This window comes from Cynara cardunculus (assembly GCF_001531365.2).
Source record: "Cynara cardunculus var. scolymus isolate 2C chromosome LG 4, CcrdV1, whole genome shotgun sequence".
Classification (NCBI taxonomy): domain Eukaryota; kingdom Viridiplantae; phylum Streptophyta; class Magnoliopsida; order Asterales; family Asteraceae; genus Cynara; species Cynara cardunculus.
The window spans coordinates 17,833,754-17,851,950 of record NC_037531.1 but is presented as its reverse complement, the minus strand read 5'-3'; the positions used below and the strand labels follow the sequence as shown (position 1 = coordinate 17,851,950).

The 18,197-nt window shown below is 36.8% G+C and overlaps 2 protein-coding genes and 1 non-coding gene across 4 annotated transcripts in view; 1 reads left to right on the top strand and 2 right to left on the bottom strand.

Moving 5' to 3' along the window:
* The first annotated feature begins 1,143 nt into the window (after positions 1 to 1,143).
* Positions 1,144 to 10,266, top strand: LOC112511659 (sucrose nonfermenting 4-like protein). 2 transcript variants are annotated; one of them, XM_025117365.1, is made up of 13 exons: positions 1,144 to 1,438; positions 1,584 to 1,671; positions 1,883 to 2,068; positions 3,425 to 3,559; positions 3,867 to 3,926; positions 4,787 to 4,876; positions 5,662 to 5,766; positions 6,410 to 6,551; positions 6,646 to 6,813; positions 7,915 to 7,978; positions 8,711 to 8,780; positions 9,709 to 9,805; positions 10,023 to 10,266. In XM_025117365.1, the coding sequence occupies exons 1-13, from the start codon at positions 1,371 to 1,373 to the stop codon at positions 10,121 to 10,123; spliced, it is 1,374 nt and encodes a 457-aa protein (XP_024973133.1). In that variant the 5' UTR covers positions 1,144 to 1,370; the 3' UTR covers positions 10,124 to 10,266. The 2 variants fall into 2 exon arrangements, with proteins under 2 accessions (XP_024973133.1, XP_024973134.1); XM_025117366.1 differs by having other exon boundaries at positions 1,387 to 1,438; positions 1,538 to 1,671.
* A 2,071-nt stretch (positions 10,267 to 12,337) lies between these two features.
* On the bottom strand, positions 12,338 to 12,419 carry TRNAS-AGA. The gene has a single exon. It is a non-coding gene; the product is annotated as a tRNA-Ser (tRNA).
* Positions 12,420 to 13,397: 978 nt separating this feature from the next.
* The window catches only part of LOC112511805 (calcium-binding mitochondrial carrier protein SCaMC-1-like), a 6,701-nt gene continuing 1,901 nt past the window's right edge, over positions 13,398 to 18,197 (bottom strand). The window contains exons 2-4 of the mRNA XM_025117578.1: positions 15,743 to 16,519; positions 15,257 to 15,347; positions 13,398 to 13,842 (exon numbers count right to left, since the gene is read on the bottom strand). Of these exons, the coding sequence (XP_024973346.1) occupies positions 13,650 to 13,842; positions 15,257 to 15,347; positions 15,743 to 16,519 (1,061 nt within the window). The 3' untranslated portion in view covers positions 13,398 to 13,649. The remainder of the gene's footprint in view (positions 13,843 to 15,256; positions 15,348 to 15,742; positions 16,520 to 18,197) is intronic.

The window sequence follows — 18,197 nt, the reverse complement described above, 5'->3', positions numbered from 1 at the left end:
TATATATATATATATATATATATATATATATATATATATTTATTATTATTATTATTATTTTTTTTTTTGACTTGGTTCCCATTTTATAAGAAAAAGTATTGGCATGTTTAAAAATCAAAAGCACACATTTAAGTATTTACCGTAAATATCATTATGCTTTATTGAGAAACACTTTTTTGCATATTTTCATCCTCTGGTGCAATGTTAGCATCTAAGAAAACCATTGAAAATAATTCCTCTATTGATGAACCACAAACTTCAACTTCAAAATCATAATAACAACCAAGAATAAAATTTCCAACTTGTATTATATTCGTCAATTAAAAAACAATAAAATTGGCCACTGTCATTTTAACCATGGTGTCTAGGCCACCTTGCTTGTACATCGATTAGCTTCAAGAATCTTGGAAAGATTAGAATTGATGACTATGAGTAAGATCTACGTAAAGACATCATCTGCTAATCATTTTCACACAAAAAAAACATGTTTTTCACAACCTTAACATTAATTTTATTTTTTTATTCTATCTCACATTATACATAAAAATGTAAAATGGATCAATATATATATATATATATATATATATATATTGGTAAAAACCTATTTGTACTAGGTCTCTATTCAGAAAATTTACGTTCAGCTACATTGTATTGATATACAACTAGCATCAGGATGGATAAAAATAAAACATGGTTGACATTTTTACATTCTTGACTTTAGATYAAAATGGAAACCCCATCATCACACGGTCACCTGTTTAGGGGGTGTATGGAATTGCTTATTTGAAACAACTTATTCTTTTCTACRAAAGTCTTTATCAACTTATTATAAGTTAGAGTGATTTAACTTTTTTTAAAAAATTTTATTACCGGTTTGACATCGAGATAAGCTGTTTATCTAAACACTAAAAAATGTTCATTACCGATGACACCAAAATAAATCAATAAGTTATTTTTATARRCAATCWCTTACTCACTTAATAGAAAAAACTCAAAAGGATTCATGTTTTGAAAATAAAACAAGATTGAAATGAAAATTGGGTTGGATGGGGAAAAAATGGTGAAAGAACATGACATATAAAATTTATATATATATATATATTGTTTCTCCGCTGTTTTACAGCTCTGAGAAATCGAGGAGATTCTGTTTCCTAATTGGGCTAAGCTCCCCAAAATTCTGTTTCCTAATTATGCACAGATTTCGTATATGTATATGCATAAGTTTCGCCGGCAGGATCCACATAAAGATTTGATTTTTGTTTCAATCCCTACCCTTTTTCCCTAATTTTTCGATCCTTTTTTGATTCCCTATTTTTTCACACACAAAACACACACTTTACGGTTTTAGGGCGAGCTGATTTTGCACAACGATGGTTCATACTCACTTCGTTTGGTCTCAGGGAGGCAATCAAGTGTTCTTATGTGGTGATTTCACTGGGTATGTTGTTAATTTTACTAATTGAAGTTGTTTTTTTTGCTCGATTGATTGAATTTGGGTTCSATTTTGATTTTGACTTTGATTTTATGGAACACACAGTACACACACTAAACTTATAATGCAAATTGGTGTGTTATACTTGAAGGTGGATCAAGTATCAGCAGATGGTTACTGTTGAAGGTTCGTCTACGACTTTTATGACGATTTGCGATCTAGCTCCAGGTYTACACAAGGTATTATGGAGTTAAAATTATGTCAAAATTGGTTGAAAAATGTTAATCCATTCATGGTTTCTGCTAATCAAATTAAGTTTTTGATGTTTGATGTTTAATGTCAATTGTTTGTGAATGATAATTAGATTATTAATGATGTTGGAAGAACTTAATTTGGCTGAAGATGTTTTAACTTTTTGATGTTGTTTTTGGTGTCAATTGTTGGATGAAGTTCAAATTCTTGGTTGATGGTGTGTGGAGGGTCAATGATCGACAGCCGATTGCTGAAGATGAGTACGGTGTTAGTAATGTTATTCTTGTGGAACAACCGGTTATTATGCCTCAAACATTGCTCGTTGAAGATGGTTTGCCGGTTATGGAGATTGATGGTTATGATGATAGAAATCATGCTGATGGTGTAAGCATCTAATTAAACACTTCTTTGTAGTCTTTGTGGCTTTAGCCTAGTGGGTAAGGAAGTTGACATCCTTGCAGAACGAGCTGAGATCTGGGGTTTGACTCTAGACCACCACCCACGTGCACCAGGGGCATGTGATTTACATCCCCCATGATGCATTACGGTAAAATCGGTTTTATAGGATGCCAAAAATGKCTAAATGTTCTAATAAACTGCCCTACGAGACTTAGGGTCTGTTTGTTAGCAGCTTAATGAGCTTAATAGGACTCATAGCTTATTYAGTCAGCAATAGATGACTATTTGATAGTGGTTTAATGATAYAGAAAGTGGCTTATTCAGTAAGCTTCTAGGTGGCTTTATGCAGAAAGCCAAGTTTTTTTTGGGACATTCCCCTCCCAATTAACAAACGCTTTCCTTCCTTCTACGAAAAAACCTTGCTAATCTGTACAGACATGTTAATCATCACACAGACAACTTTATCCGTACATGACTTAATGGAAAACAACCAAACAGCCCCTTAAGTTCATAGGATCAAACAATTGTGCCTCCTATGTGAATGTGTTATAATAAGTTAATAGATAGTTTTTGGGCGTCCCAACAAGTTTTTTAGGACACTTTTTTTGGAATAAAATGTTCTATTAGTCTTTTTACATGATAATATTTGAAAAAGTGTCTTATAAAAACAAGTGTCYTATAAGAAGACGTGTTCATAAGACATTTCTCAAAAGTACCATGTAAAAAATTAATGACATTTTTCTTTCAAAAGTGTCCTTAAAAACTTGTTAGGATCCCAAATACGTCCTAACATTCTATTGTAACACTTTTACATACAACACGCATTTATTTGGTGCTATAAACTTTTTAGAGTTTGTTTGTTAGCAGCTTACTGAGCTTAATGAGACTCACAGCTTATTCAATCAGCTATAAGTGACTGTTTGGTAGTGGCTTCAAGATATAGAAAGTGGCTTATTCAATAAGCTTTTAGGGGGAGCTTTATGCAGAAAGTCAAGTTTTTTCCAAACCTGCCCCTCCAATTAAAAACATGTTTATTCCATCTATGAAAAAACCCTCCCAAACAAAAACCTTTTGATTATACGGATAGATTAATGCACACAGACATCTTTATCCATATAAGACTTAATGGAAAACCAACCAAACAGCCCCTTAGTCCTATATAACAATCTATTAAGACATTTTTGGCGTCCTATAAACCCGATTTTGTTGTAGTGATAGTTGTGGGATGGTACGATGGGGGCACTTCAGAGGGTGGYGTCATACCCTTTTCRCAKAACACTTTCTTGTAGTTTTTGCTATTCGTTCCAGTGACATTGTCGTTTTTCTCATCGTACCTGTTAGGCTTCAACATCAGGTAGTGTTCCTAATGAACCACAACTGGTGTTAACCGATGATGACATAGGGACTACCCATCGTCGCTTGTTTAAGCATCTATCTTCTTACAAAGCATTTGAGTTGATTCCCGATTCAGGAAAGGTTTGAATGCCCTCCCTCCATTACATCTTTGCATGATAAAATCATTTATAATACTCCCTCCGTCCCAAAAGAAATGTCCACCATAAAAAAGGCACACGATTTTAGAAATGTGTAATTAYAGTACTTTCAACTAAAAATGACAATTTTACCCATAATAACAGACGGAGTAATGAATTTCTMCATCTCATAATTARGGGTGTAATCGGAAAGTAGGCACTTACTTTTGARAATGGATACWTATTTTGGGACGAAGAGGGTAATAGCTAACTTTTTAGTTTTTATCATTCTAATGCTTCTTTGACATTAGGTCTTCGCATTGGATGCTAATATGACTGTAGAAGAGGCTTTTCTTGTTATGCATGAAGAGGTACAACTTGCCACTATATCATTACAATTTGTAATACTGAACGCAACAAGTTGGCCCAATAACTGTCAGCTTAAAACCACAGTGGCAGTCATCTGTAGCCCACTACCCAAGGCTTATAAAAAGCCCATAATTCACGTTCACTGCACAAGGCAGGGATCTTCATGGAAACAATTGCTCTACTCTTTGAGGCAGAGGCGGACCCATAAATTTTTTCAAGTAGTGGCACAATTTGACTATAAAAAACATCTAATTTTTCTTTCATRATATTAGGATGKATTTGCTGGTTGGTTTCTTGTYCTTGCATAGAAGAGATCCATGTTTGGGTCCGGTCTACATATGTTTTAAAAATACAAGAGGTGTATAAAAAACACCAAAATTTTAAGCTAATAAACAACAAGTTTGACAACTWTGGGATTTGAACCTGGGCCTTTTGTACATAGGCAAGAGATTTACCATCTTAGCCATTAAAGTGTTGTGTTTTACATTTCAGTTTCAAAAACTATATGGTGGCACCCAACAAAACAATACGGTGGCACCCTTCAAAAACGTAATTTTTCCCCTTACGACGGAACCATGAAGCGGTGGCCCGTGCCACCGTATCATTCCATGTGGGTCCGCCCCCGCTTTAGGTCTGAGTACTTCTCGCCCCCGCTTTAGGTCTGAGTACTTCTCACCCCCCCAAACCCTACTTTCGGTGAGATATATTGTGTTAGTTTGATTTTTAAAGTTGATGTGGGACAAATGTTACAGTATTTATCGCGGGCTAGCCAATTTTGGCAGCAAATTGCTTATTTTCTTGATTTATGTGATCCTACTTTCTTGGATTTCGATCTATAACTCTAATTGTCTTCTTATTTCAGGGACTTGCTGTTGCCCCCCTTTGGGATGCAGCCAATCTACAGATTTCGGGGATGTTAACGGCATCCGATTTCATCATGATCCTAATGGAGGTATAACACAAATTATTTTACTTCACCTTARGTAGAAGAAAACACATCTAGGCATTAAAGAAAACACTCAACACAGTCTCTGATTTTGAAATAAGAGGTTTTGTGATAGGCATATGATTATTTTCACTTGAGAAATTGCATGGGTATTTTTAGGGTAGAGGTCAGATCTGTGTACACCCCCCCCCCCGGGCCGCACGGGTGGGACATATCGTGCTCGTTTGGTTTGGTAAATTGCATGGGTGATTTGCATGTAAACTTTTTACTACTATCATGGCTTTGTAATAGTGAAAAAGAATATATGTATATATAGCRAGGTTMAGGGGAAAACTCCCAAAAAAATGAAAAACAGAGGAACACCCTAGTAACTGTTCATACACGGTATGCACATGTGCATATAAGTAATTGAAGATGTTTCTTGGTTTATATGCACKCGTGTATGTTATGCACATGTGCATACTGGAAAAGTTACTTACAGATGAACGATTAGTAGGGTGTTACTCAGTTTTTCATTTTTTTGTGGTTTTCCCCTCAACCTAACCCTAAATATATATATATATATATATATATATACTTATGATCCATCTGATGTAAATTGTAATCATAAATAAAAGGTAAAAAAACACAAAGTCCTGGGAAGATAGGATGTATGTAGAACTTACCTCTACCGCCAAGGAGTAGAGAGACTGTTTCTATAAAGACCCCCAACTTGCAAAAAGTCTTGAGAATAGGTTTTAGGGTATAGCAAATCAAAATGAACACTTATTTTCGAATTATTAATATTTCAGCTCCAGAGGAATCGCACAATGGCCACTAACAACATACACCAATTGTCTACAATATCGGCATGGAAAGAAGGAAAGCTTCAACTCCAAAGAAGACCTTTAATCCAAGTAAGCACATGAAACTGCATACTTTCCAGTTCTATCCTTATGGAGAAATTCATTACTCTAAGAGGCTGTTTGGTTGGTTATCAAGTGGTTGTATGGATAAAGCTGTCTTTATAGATTAATCTGTCTGTATGGACRGGGAAGGTTTTTGTTTGCGWGAGTTTTTCATAGATGGGAAGAGCGTGTTTTTTTAATTGAGGGGTAGGTTTGGAAAAAACTTGGCTTTCTACATCAAGCTCCCAGAAGCTTATTGAATAAGCCACTTTCTATATCATTAAGTCACTACCAAACAATCATGTATYGCTGACCAAAGAAGTAGATTCCCATTAAGCTCATTAAGCTGCTAACAGTCCCTAAGTGTATTATTAAGGGTAAAATGTCATTTAGGGAAGAGTAAACTACAATTTTCGTCCCCRTGGTTTACACCCAACTACGAACAAAGTCCCTAAACTTCAATAARTACAGTTATGGCCACTGAAGTTTGCATTTTGCTATGAAATTGGTCCCTCTAGTTAACTCTGTTAAAAGAATGTTATTTACACAAAGGGCATTTTCATCCTTTTATCAAAGTGACCATTACTGTACTTAAAAAATTGTAATAGTTACATATATCTAGAACTATATATTTTTTTCATTGTGGACATAGGTTGATCCCGATGAGTCCCTCAATAACGTCGTGGTTAGGATCTTGCAAAATCACATATCCGCGATTCCCGTCCTGTATGTKGCTCAAGGTTCGACTTGCCCACAATTGCTTCACGTTGCATGCCTTGGCGGACTCTTACAACGTACATTTCTTCAAGTATCTATCTTTCTTTTTAATAAYAACTGCAAGTTTCGTTGATCATATGTTCTAAATCTATATCCGTTTTGAAATTATAGATATACGCAAACATTTTGAACACCGAACCGCATATCTGCCTCTTCTACAACAATCAATTGGTGGTCTTCCCCTTGGTACTTGGATTAGAGARATTGGGGGTGCACGAGAGTTAAAAACATGTCCCCCGAATTATCTTCTTAGCGATGCTTATAGATTGTTACTAGATGGTACGTACCAATACTAATGCCTCTGTCTCAAAATAAACGTTAACGTTTCTAGTTTWGTTTGTCCCAAACTAACTGTCCACTTTCAAAAGTAAGTGTCTACTTTCCAATTCTACCCTTGATTACCAGATGGAGAAAYTCACTGTTCTTTCTATCATTAAGGGTAAAATTGTGATTTAGTTAACTAAAAAATAAATGTCCATATTTTTTTATTTTACTCTGTCCCAAATAACTTCCACTTTTGAAARTAAGTGCCTACTTTCCAATTTACCCTTAGTTATGAGATAGAGAAGTTGACTACTCTTTCTATTATTAAGGGTAAAATTGTGATTTAGTTGATTAAAAAGTAATTGTSCATATCTTTATTTTAGTTYGTCCCAAAATAATGGTGCACTTTCGAAAGTAAGTGTCATCTTTCCAATTCTACCCCAGGTTATGAGATGGAGAAATTCACAACTCTTTCTATTAAYAAGGGAAAAAATGTGATTTAGTTAATTAAGAAAATGAATGTCCACTTTTTATTTTAGTTTGTCTCAAACTAACGGTCGACTTTCAAAAGCAAGTGTCTGCTTTTCAATTCTGCCCTTAATTATGAGATGGAGAAATTCACTACTCTTCTACTATTAAGGGTAAATTGTGATTTAATTATTAAAAAGTAAATGWCCATATTTTTATTTTAGTTTGTCCCATAATAACTGTCCACTTTCAAAAATAAGTGTCTACCCTTGATTATGAGATGGAGAAATTGACTACTTTTTGTATCATTAATGGTAAAAATTATGATTTAGTTAATTAAAAAATAAATGTCCACATCTTTATTTTAGTTTGTCCCGAAATAACTCTACACTTTCAAAAGTAAGTGTCTACTTTTCCAATTCTACCCTTAATCATCAGATGAAGAAATTCACCACTCCCTCTATTATTACGGGTAAATTGGTGATTTGGTTCATTAGGAAGTGTAATAATTACACATTTTTAAAACTGTGCCTTTTATGTTAGGGACATTTATTTTGGGACCGAGGGAATATATCATCTCTAAAACTATGCCTTTTTCGTGTTTCTGTATCAAATATAACTCATTGTCTCCCTCATGATCCTCTTCAGAACATATAAGCTCGGTGCCMATCGTGGATGATAAGGGGACCCTTCTTAATCTTTTCTCCCGAAGGTAGTTTCTTATAACTTTTACACATTCACCGTTCTTAGTCCAACCTTTCTGCTTCTTGGTTAGAGATGCACTAGGCTCGGGCCTTCTAAGAGCCTGTTTGTTAGCAGCTTAATGAGCTTAATGGGATTCACAGTTTATTCGATCAACTATACATGATTGCTTGGTAGTGGCTTATTGATACAATAGTTGCTTATTCAGTAAGCTTCTAGGGGACTGCTTTATGCAGAAAGCCAATTTTTCCTATACCTGCCCCTCCAAWWTAAAAAACACGGTCCTTCCATCWATGAAAAAACTATGCCAAACAAAAACCTTATCGATCTATACAAATAGATTAATTCACATAGACAGCTTTATCCATACAGGATTTGATGGAAAACCAACCAAACAGCCTGGAAGCCCATGTCAGTAAAAAAAATCCGGGTTTTTCAGGCCCGGGCTTTGGGTGTGAAAATAGGCCCAATCGGGCTTTTTAGGACAGGATGTTTTGGGCTTTTGAAAAAATTCGAGTTATTAGGCTTTTAGGTCTGGCTTGGGTCTGGGATTTGCGCTTGCTAGGACTGGGCTATTTTGTGCCGAGCCCAGGTTAGGGCTCTTTGTGCATCTCTAGTCTTGGGCCTTGGGGTACATCCTACCCTGACCATATCTATGCATGGGMTTTACTGGGTTCGTTTTGTTTACCTTTATTAGTCCAAAAAAACATTGATATTGWTTTAAATTTTTTCGTTTCATCAGTGATGTCATATCGTTAGCAAAGGGTAATGCATATGTTYGTGTTCAACTTGATCAGACAACAATATCTCAAGTAAGCCCGGACCTCTATTCTACATTTGCCTTTATGTTTTTTTTTCTTCTCCTTTGTTAACATATTCCAAAACTTGCATGCTTCTTTAACGGATTAATGGTGGTTTGATAACAAGTTATCACCATCGTTTTATATCTTCTTCTAAAAGAAGACTTCTTTTCTGCTTTTCGGAGTAGGAAGGGCCTGTTTGTTAACAGCTTAATGGGATTCAGAGCTTATTCGGTCAGCTATACATGACTGTTTGTTAGTGGCTTAATGATATAGAAAGTTGCTTATTCCGTAAGCTTCTAGGGGGAAGCTTTATGCAGAAAGCCAAGTTTTTGGAACATGCYCTTCCTAATWAAAGAACATGCTCATTCCATTTATGAAAAACTCTTCCAAACAAAAACCTTCCCAATCTATACAAACAGATTAATCCAYACATACAGCTTTTTCTGTTAGGGACCTAAATTATCTCCAACCCAACAATAAAAACACAAAAATGGAAGTGTTTTCATCTCCATCCCAACACTAAAAATATGGAGGTCCAAAATGTTGGCCTGAGGTCAATAAAGTAGGGCTCTAAAAATATATATTAATATTTTATTCAACTTTTCTAATTATATATATAGATTAATAKTTTAATACGCTAATAAAATAGTATAATAATAAATACATTTATTATTTTATCATTAAAAATGTTTTTAGTGTGAAGTTGGAGTTGGGTTCTTTTTTAGCGTTCAAGGGACCCACCATTTTTAGTGGTTGGGTAATGTGAGACATATCGGGCTGGTTTGGTTTATACCTATTTCCATATATGTTTGGAATATTGAACGTCACGAGTTCGAGTCATGGGATGGGGTTCGTTTGATTAGAATGTACATCTACAGACAAACAGCCATCACACGAGAGAGTTTAAATACGTTTTTCCATTTATTATGTGATTTAGGCACTGCAGCTTGTAGATACAGACGCTAATGGTCGGTACGGCATATGCACACGCTCGGATTCTTTATTTCGAGTCATCAGTCTTTTTTCAGATCAAGGTACGTTTTGTAATTTTGTGTTAAAACTTAAAACGTTTAAAACTTCTGCTCCCGCTTTTCCACAATCTGGGAGTCTTCCCGGAGATACTACTCTGAGAGGTCACGGCTGTGTACATCTCACCCTTTAGACCCCCGCTCTAAAGCAKGATATATTGGGATCGTTTGGTTTGGTGACGTTTAAAACTCGTACATTGAAACTTTTGTGTTCTTGTGATAGGGCTACGGCGGGTCTTGGTTGTCGAAGCGGGTACCCGATATGTATTAGGTTTAATTACACTAAGAGACATATTTAATCTTATATTTAGGGATTTTTCTTAAATTTCCAATTTGAATAGGAAATTGATGTGTAGAGAAATATGGGATGATGCAAATGCAGAGTATAAAATTTGATCCCATATGATTATTTATTGCAAATGTAGTTGTATTGTTCAATGAATGGTTGATTGAATTCATGAAACAAATACCATTTGTCATATTTATTTTTATTATATTTATTAAATAATTAATGGTTTTTGAATTTGAGACCTGTGACAATTAGTTGTGGAAAAGGGTTTGTGTTACCTTGCACAACCTTCAACTAGGGGTGTTCAAAAAAAYCGTTGGACCGCTTAAACCGGTTRAACCAAGTCAAACCGGATCGTTTTAARCGGTTTGGTCTGGTTTGGAAAATAGCAAAACCCGGGCGGTCCGGTCATCATGGAAAGGTAAATCACAATGTTACACAAGCTAAGTTTGGACTTTGGAGTATATAATATTTATATACGATAAATTTGAGATGCGGAAAAAAAAACCTAAGCCCAAAACCGAACCCAAGAAATCGCGGGCCTAGTAAACTGAGCGGACCTTGAGGCCCAATTAGGCCAACTATTTTTCAAGGTTTGGCTAAAGCCCAGAGCAAAAAAGCTCGGTTGGGCTTGATCCCCTGAAAAAGCTTTCGCTGTTTTTTTTAGGGAGAGTTTAGTTTTGATGGAATGGTTTTGAAGGATTTATATTTCGTGGAAGGATTTAGAATTGGAGGGATTCCGAAAAGAAAGAAGTGTGTATAAATAAAAATTCAAGATCATATTTTATTTGAATTTCCTCATTARTTAATACATGGGTTGATATCATTAACGGTKCTAACCTTGGTATGAAAGTTAYGCGGCCTGATCTTAGGCCCTGACTCACTCTTCGTGGACGAACCTTGCAAAGGAACCCTTAGATTTTCGGGCATTGGCTCGAGGCATTTTCTCTACCCCTTCTTACCCTGAAAAAGTAGGATCATACTTGGGGTTTTGAATAAGACGACTTTTTTATTGACGGGGGAGCCGACGACCGAAGCCCCGGTAAACGGCCTAAGATCARGCCAAAAKGCGTAGTYGGTGGACAATTGGTGTGTTTGGTTTGATGGATTTGGAATGRAATGGAATTCCATTTTTTGTAAAYAATTTCTAAAAACAAATTWTAAAWTAAAATTCATTTTTATTAAYGAATTATTAGAAAACAAGTGTATTAAACATATTTGAAAACATTATTCTATGGAAATCCTACGAGATCCMGTGAAATCCCAAYCACCCCGTRGGATTTCAAAATCTTATGTTTGATGGATTTCAATYCGAATAATCCTGCAAACTAAACATGAGATTGGAATGGATTTGAAATTYARATCCCTTCAAATCCATTTCATTTCTACAATCCAAACAAACCCTTATATGGTAAATATTTACGTGTCACGTATACTCATATTTAGTAAGAATTGAACCCTGACTTTCGATCTAGGAWTTACTTGTAATCCATGTGTAGTTCTACCAATCACTCTTTGGTATTAGAATTCAATTCGGAGGMTACATTACAAACTGAGGTTTGATTTACATCTTTTGATCAAATTTGAGAGTCAGGATTTAGACTCGTCACACAAGGACGGTCCTACATCTAAATTTGGATATGCRCATATGTGTTTTGATAGTGCATAATCTACTACAATTTATTAAGCATGAGAATGGGTACCGACTTGTCAGGGAAACCGGTCCACCCGCCCCAGTCGGGGACGGGGATTCCCTGCTAAATTGGGAACGTGGACGGGGATCCCCGTTTGTCTTAAACTGGGGATGGGGATGGGGATGGGGATGGGGACAAGGACGGGAACGGTCTACAAGATTTCGACACGTGGCAGAGAAACAACAAGTTGTAGTTTGTGTTAATTACCCACCAAGAAGTGAAAGAGAGAGAAGTGGAGTATGGTTTCCCAATACTTGCAATCTACGAGATAATGACACGTGCTCTTGCGGTTTTACTATGATGGTGACACATGTTCTCTTGCACTTCTTTTTCTATATTTTGGTCAGAAAATGTCTACCACCGCAAGCCTATTTTTAAAAAAATGTTTCAGTCAATTACCCTAAATAATGAACATAAAAAAACGTAAATATGAGCCCTTTACCAAACACTTACCCAATCCGATAAATAAGTGATAGTGTTGAATTTTACTAGTAAACGTCAATTTACTCCAAATACCAAATAATAAAATAAAGAAGGAGAAGATATAAAAAAAATCGTGGACGGCAGGATTCGAACCTGCGCGGGCAAAGCCCACATGATTTCTAGTCATACCCGATAACCACTCCGGCACGTCCACCTTTCTTATCTATTTCCTCACATACTAGAATATTACTTGCGTATCCTCAAGCAAGTAAGTTTTTTTTTTTTAATTTTAAAATATAAAAAGGAGTCTACCGTTCAAATATTCGAAATAACATCGGTAAATTTTTAGTTTTTTTTTTAATTTGTCCCGTCCCATTCGGGTCCAGGGATTCTGTAAAAACGAGTATCTGGTTCGGGTCAGGAGATCTCCGACATGTTGAAAACCGAGGCCGGGTAATGTATTCTCCAACTCTCTCCATCCCCATATGTGTGTGTGTGTGTATATATATATATTAATTGAAATTATATATATTTTTTAACATGTGTTATATAATATATTATATTTTTCAATCAATTTTGACCATTTTTTGAACCATTTATTGTTGAACCGAGAATAGGCCCAACAAAATACAAGGAGGGGATTCGATTCCCTGTACCTACCAGGGACCGAGGCCGAGGATGAGATAGTGGAACTGAGGTCGGGGCAGGGGATTGCATTCCCGCCCCATCCCCGCTCGTTGCCATGCCTAGTCGAGAGTCCATAATCTATTTGAATCCCACCTCATCRTCTTTGAAATTGTTGACATCATCAAGCATGTTCAAACACATCATACAAACCTCAAAGTTATTGAGAATTTTCATGTTATCCCAGGAATCCATTAGATTAGTCAAGGTATACATAAGTTGATCCCAAATACTTCCCAGTGCAAACCGTAATACTAGAAACCATGAAACCAACATCTAACAATTATACCAAAGGGTCTTTGGCCTAACGGTATGCGAGTCTTTGACCTCCTAGAAGGTTTGGGGTTCAGACCTCACCAAAGATGAGAATGGCGTGTAGGTTTATCTGTTCTGTTTGTCGTATATAARTATTATATACTTCAAAAAAAACATCTAACAGTCATCGGTGCACGTAAGCTACCCGGAAAACCCACCGTCGCCCCTCCAAAAAAGATCAAACGATTACCCGAAACAAGAATAATAATCACAATTCRACATGTATTGATGTAACAAAGAATCAGTGAGTCTGGCATAACCCTAGTACAACAAATTTGTAACATATACATCGAACAACAATGCTGCAACACTCTAGGTACACCCCTCGAAAAAACAACTTCTTCGTTAGAAAATTCCGAGTGGGAAGTTGTTATAACACCACCTATCGATCGATAAAACGTAACTTGAACAATGGGTTCATTGGGACTAGTTTCTTATTTCTAAGTCATTCAAGATCTAGTGTCTTTTTCATTGCTTCATAAACCATATATGTAATGCTGGCTGCAGGTACAACCTTGAGAAGATTTGGGAAAAGCCCTTTATAGAAACCTCTTGCCCCTTCGTTCTTGTATGTTTTCATGAACACGTCCGACATTCCGTTGTACGCACCGGCTCTACCTGGCCGATTCGCTTGCATCCTGAAACCGACAACAAAAACAYAATCATCTTGCCAACGTTTTAAGCGTGCGTATGGCATCCAAACAGAACAGAGTTGTTCAGCATTTGGTAAAACATAACTGGACAAAACAGATGATATTAGATTTGTGAGTTCCTTCTAACAGATCATGGGTAGAGCCTAGCCTCCATGGAGATCACGGGTTCAAGCCGCACCCACATGCAAGGTGGCGTGACGGCGAGTTCAAGCCTTACATGCCATGGCGAGGAGGGGGCGTTTTTCAAGCCGTGACATAAGGCGGCAAATTTGTATGTCATATATAGAATTATGTATATAGATATATGCTTTCTATATATTATCTAATCARATAATGATATTAAAAAGATATGCATCCATATTAGAAGAAGAAAAATCATATAGATTATGATAAAAATATGTTTTTGATTAAATGTTTAAAATAKAACTTCGAAAGGTAATTTTACAACTTCATTTTAACCGTGAAACTGTGAGTGATGTGATTAATTAGATCAATAAAAATGTAAAATCTAAAAACTTAAAAGTGTAAGAACACAAAAGATAAAAAATTAAAAATKARAAAAATATCACGTGTWATAAGAAACACGCGCCTCAAGACACCATGGCCTGAGCCACATCTTACAGAAAYRCTATGGGCCATTTCGTAACGGCGGAGACGCGTCTTGCACCATATCGCRCCATGGCACGCCTTTTTGGACGCTGCYCACATGGATGGATGATATTAGAATTGTGAGTTCCTTATAACAKAAGCGGACCTASAWTTTTTTTCAAATGGTGGCACCATTTGACTACACAAACGAAGCTATAGATATGCTTTTACAAAAATAATCATTGGTCTGTTGGTTAGTTCCTTACTTTTTTGTATGTGACATCATGTGTTCGAGTCTTTATCCCAAAAAAAAAATCATAAACATAATAAACCTGAAATTAAAAACTAAAAATTAAGAAAATGACACAAATGCRATTCAAACCCGCGCCTGGAGGGGTGAAAAGACCATGCAAACCAACAACTACCAAGAAAAAMTTATGTTATTATCATTGTTTTAAGGAATATATGGTTGCACCCAACAAATAATACGGTGGCACCTTTCACGACCCCAAAAAATTCTACACTACGACGGAGGAACRAAGCAATGGCAGCACCATAGTGGGCTYCTGCTTTATAAGCTGAAAGTTGTGGGCTATCAGCAACTTCTACCATGGTTTTGAAATTTACTTGGAGGTTATTGAGTCAACCTGTTTTGGGTTATAGGGCGTTACCAAACGTGGTGTGTGCGAGTGTTTGTTGTACATAAATGTTATATGCTTCAAGAAAACTTTTTTTGAAGGACRCGATTCATAAGTTCACGATTTTGCAAAAAGCTACAATGAGGATGCAAGCGGAGGAAACGAGTAATTACCTTGTCCGAACAACTTGCAATGGGTACACGCATGTGGCTCCAAGGGCCCCTGAAACTGTTCCACAACCCAATTGCGCTAGAGGGCCCGGTTCTACAAGACAAAAAAGAACATCGAGTYAAAAAATGCAAGACCAAACCAAAATGACCCGGTATAGCTAAACCGAACRTAGAGTCTAGGAGGTGAGATGTACATAGACATGTCTTCTATTCCAAAGAGTAGAGYGGTTGTTTAAAAAGTTTAAGTCCAAATATCCAAAAATCTCACAATCGGAAGTAGGGTATAGGAGGTGGATGTAGRCAAACATATCATCTACCCCAAAGAATAGGGCGGCTGGGGTGAGATCATACAGAATTCCACAGATCTGGGAGGTAGGATGTATGCAAACATGTCCTCTACTCAAAAGAGTAGAGCGGCTACATAATGCAATACCGAATATCCAAAAATATCATGAGAGCATAGTGAAAAACGAAAACGGGGTTTCATACCACTATCAAGAAAAATGTATGTTTTTGACATCTCTTTCAAGGTCTCGTAGACCGCCAAGTCAATTCCGGCATAAGGAATAATTCCAAGAAGYGAAGGAATGATCCCCTTATAAAAAGCTCGAGGCCCCTCATGAACCCATATATCCTTCGAAAGTTTCCCCAAGCTCGGAACCTTTCCACCGTCACAAACATGAGTTTGTAAACGAGTCTTCACCAAATCCATCGGATAAATAGCAGTTTGTGCAACGGCACCTGCCATCCCCCCAGCAAGAAGCCGCCCGGAAGTCCCTATATCATCCTTATCTCCTCCTCCAATGAAATCCTTGAACATTTCATAAGTGTAAAACTTGATKGCACTCTCGGGGGCGACCTTAACAACGTTCAACCCGTTACCTCTAAAAAAGGATAAAATCCCACCTTCCTTCCATATGCTCTTAATTGCGGGCCCGATTGAAGCATTAGAGGTCTGAACTTGGAGTAACACCTTAAGACGATCAAGCGGAGCCGTTGCAGTTCGGGAAGCGGCTCCGGCGACCCCACCGGCTATCAAATATTTGCTAGCATGAACATGCTTACTGATGCCTGCCGGAATCACGGCYTGTTCTCCGATATCTACAAGAGATACCCGCTCCCAATACTGGTAGATGTTTTCAATAGTTGCTTCATGAGGATAAAGAAGAAGAAAATCTCGCCACTCTTCAAAAGTTATAATACCGTTATTATCTTTGTCGACACGCTCCACAAAACTAGCGAGTTCATCATCATTAAGTTCTATCCCTGCAAACAAAAAGCTGCCATAGCTAATAAGATGTAGACAATTCAACCGAAAAAAAACACTGTCAAAAGTCAATGAGTGAATATGGACATACATGATAAAGCTATCAAACTACACGATATGAAACTCGATAAGATAAACCCGACCGATGAGTTCTGATCTCGTGGAAGTGTGACAAGAAGTAGATAGACATGAACCACAAGCCACGAGCCAGGAATGAATGCTATCAAGAACTTAAGTTCCAAATAACTAAATAAAAAACATACGAAACTTTCTTGAGTGATGGATCGTTTACCAACACAAATTGGGTAAGAGTACTGTCCAGGTCAACACTGATACCAAAGTAAGGGGCTGTTTGGTTGGTTTTCCATTAGGTCCTTTATGGATGAAGTTTTAGGTGTGAATTAATCTGTCCGTATAGATTGGGAAAGTTTTTGTTTGGAAGAGTTTTTTCATAGATAGAAGGAGGGTGTTTTTTAATTGGGAGGGGCAGGTTTGGAAAAAAAACCTTTTCTGCATAAAACTCCCTCCTAGAAGCCACTACCAAACAATCATATATAGCTGACTGAAAAAGCTGCAAGTCTCATTAAGTTGCTAACAAACATGCCCTATGAGTCCCTCCCATAGCTTACCAGGTTAGCATCTCGGTCAGCATCATGGACCGGTAACAGGGGTTTGTAGAACAGCATCATATCTAACCGAGTAAGCACCTCTGACCCAGTAAGAGGCTGTAAGCAGGGAATAAGCAACCCCTGAGTGTGTCTTTGTTAGATTAAGATGATGTATTGACAAAAGGAAATCAAACTAGATGACCAARGTACTGAATTCAAGAAAAAGATAGAAATTCATGAATAGGAGTAAGTGAAAGCAACACTTAGGGGCTGTTCCGAAGGAGCTTAATGGGCTGTATAAGGGTTATAGCTTATTCGCTTCAGCTACACTGAGGGGTAAAACGGTCATTTCTGACATTCAAAAAGTTTATTCARTACAATAACCGAACAACAATTTATATCATAACATACAGACAACTTTAGCAACACAGACAGCTATACAGACAACTATATCCATACAAAACCTAATGGAAAATGAACCGAACAGCCCTTAGCAAGAGAAGCCTATATATCTTCTTAGGGACTGTTTGTTTCAGCCAAAGAAATAAAAATGGGAATGAAAATGAAAATTGAAATTGACTGGGAATGAAAATTCCCACCAAGTTAACCTGGAATGAAAACTTGGCCTATAGGGGAACAGGCCCATTATATTTTATAAAACTAAACACTTTCTTTTATTTTGAATCACATTAATTTCTGCTTAATACCTATAACCAAACATCCCCTGAATCTTTTTCCAGTCGATAGAGTGGCATAAAGCAGCAATAAGCACCTTTCAAAACTAACTTGATATCAAYGAGGATCAAAAAAGAACTTCATATTAAAAAAAATAAGATTCACACCATGTTTGAAGTAATGATCCCAGCAATCATCCCACATTAATTTGATCCTAATTCCCACCCATAATCTTAGTAGGATCTCGCATTGTACACACATTAAATTGATCCTAATTCCTACCCATAAGATCTCACAGTGACACGCATTAATTTGATCCTAATTCCTACCCACAATCATAATAGGATCTCGCATTGTACACACGTTAATTTGATCCTAATTCCTACCCACAATC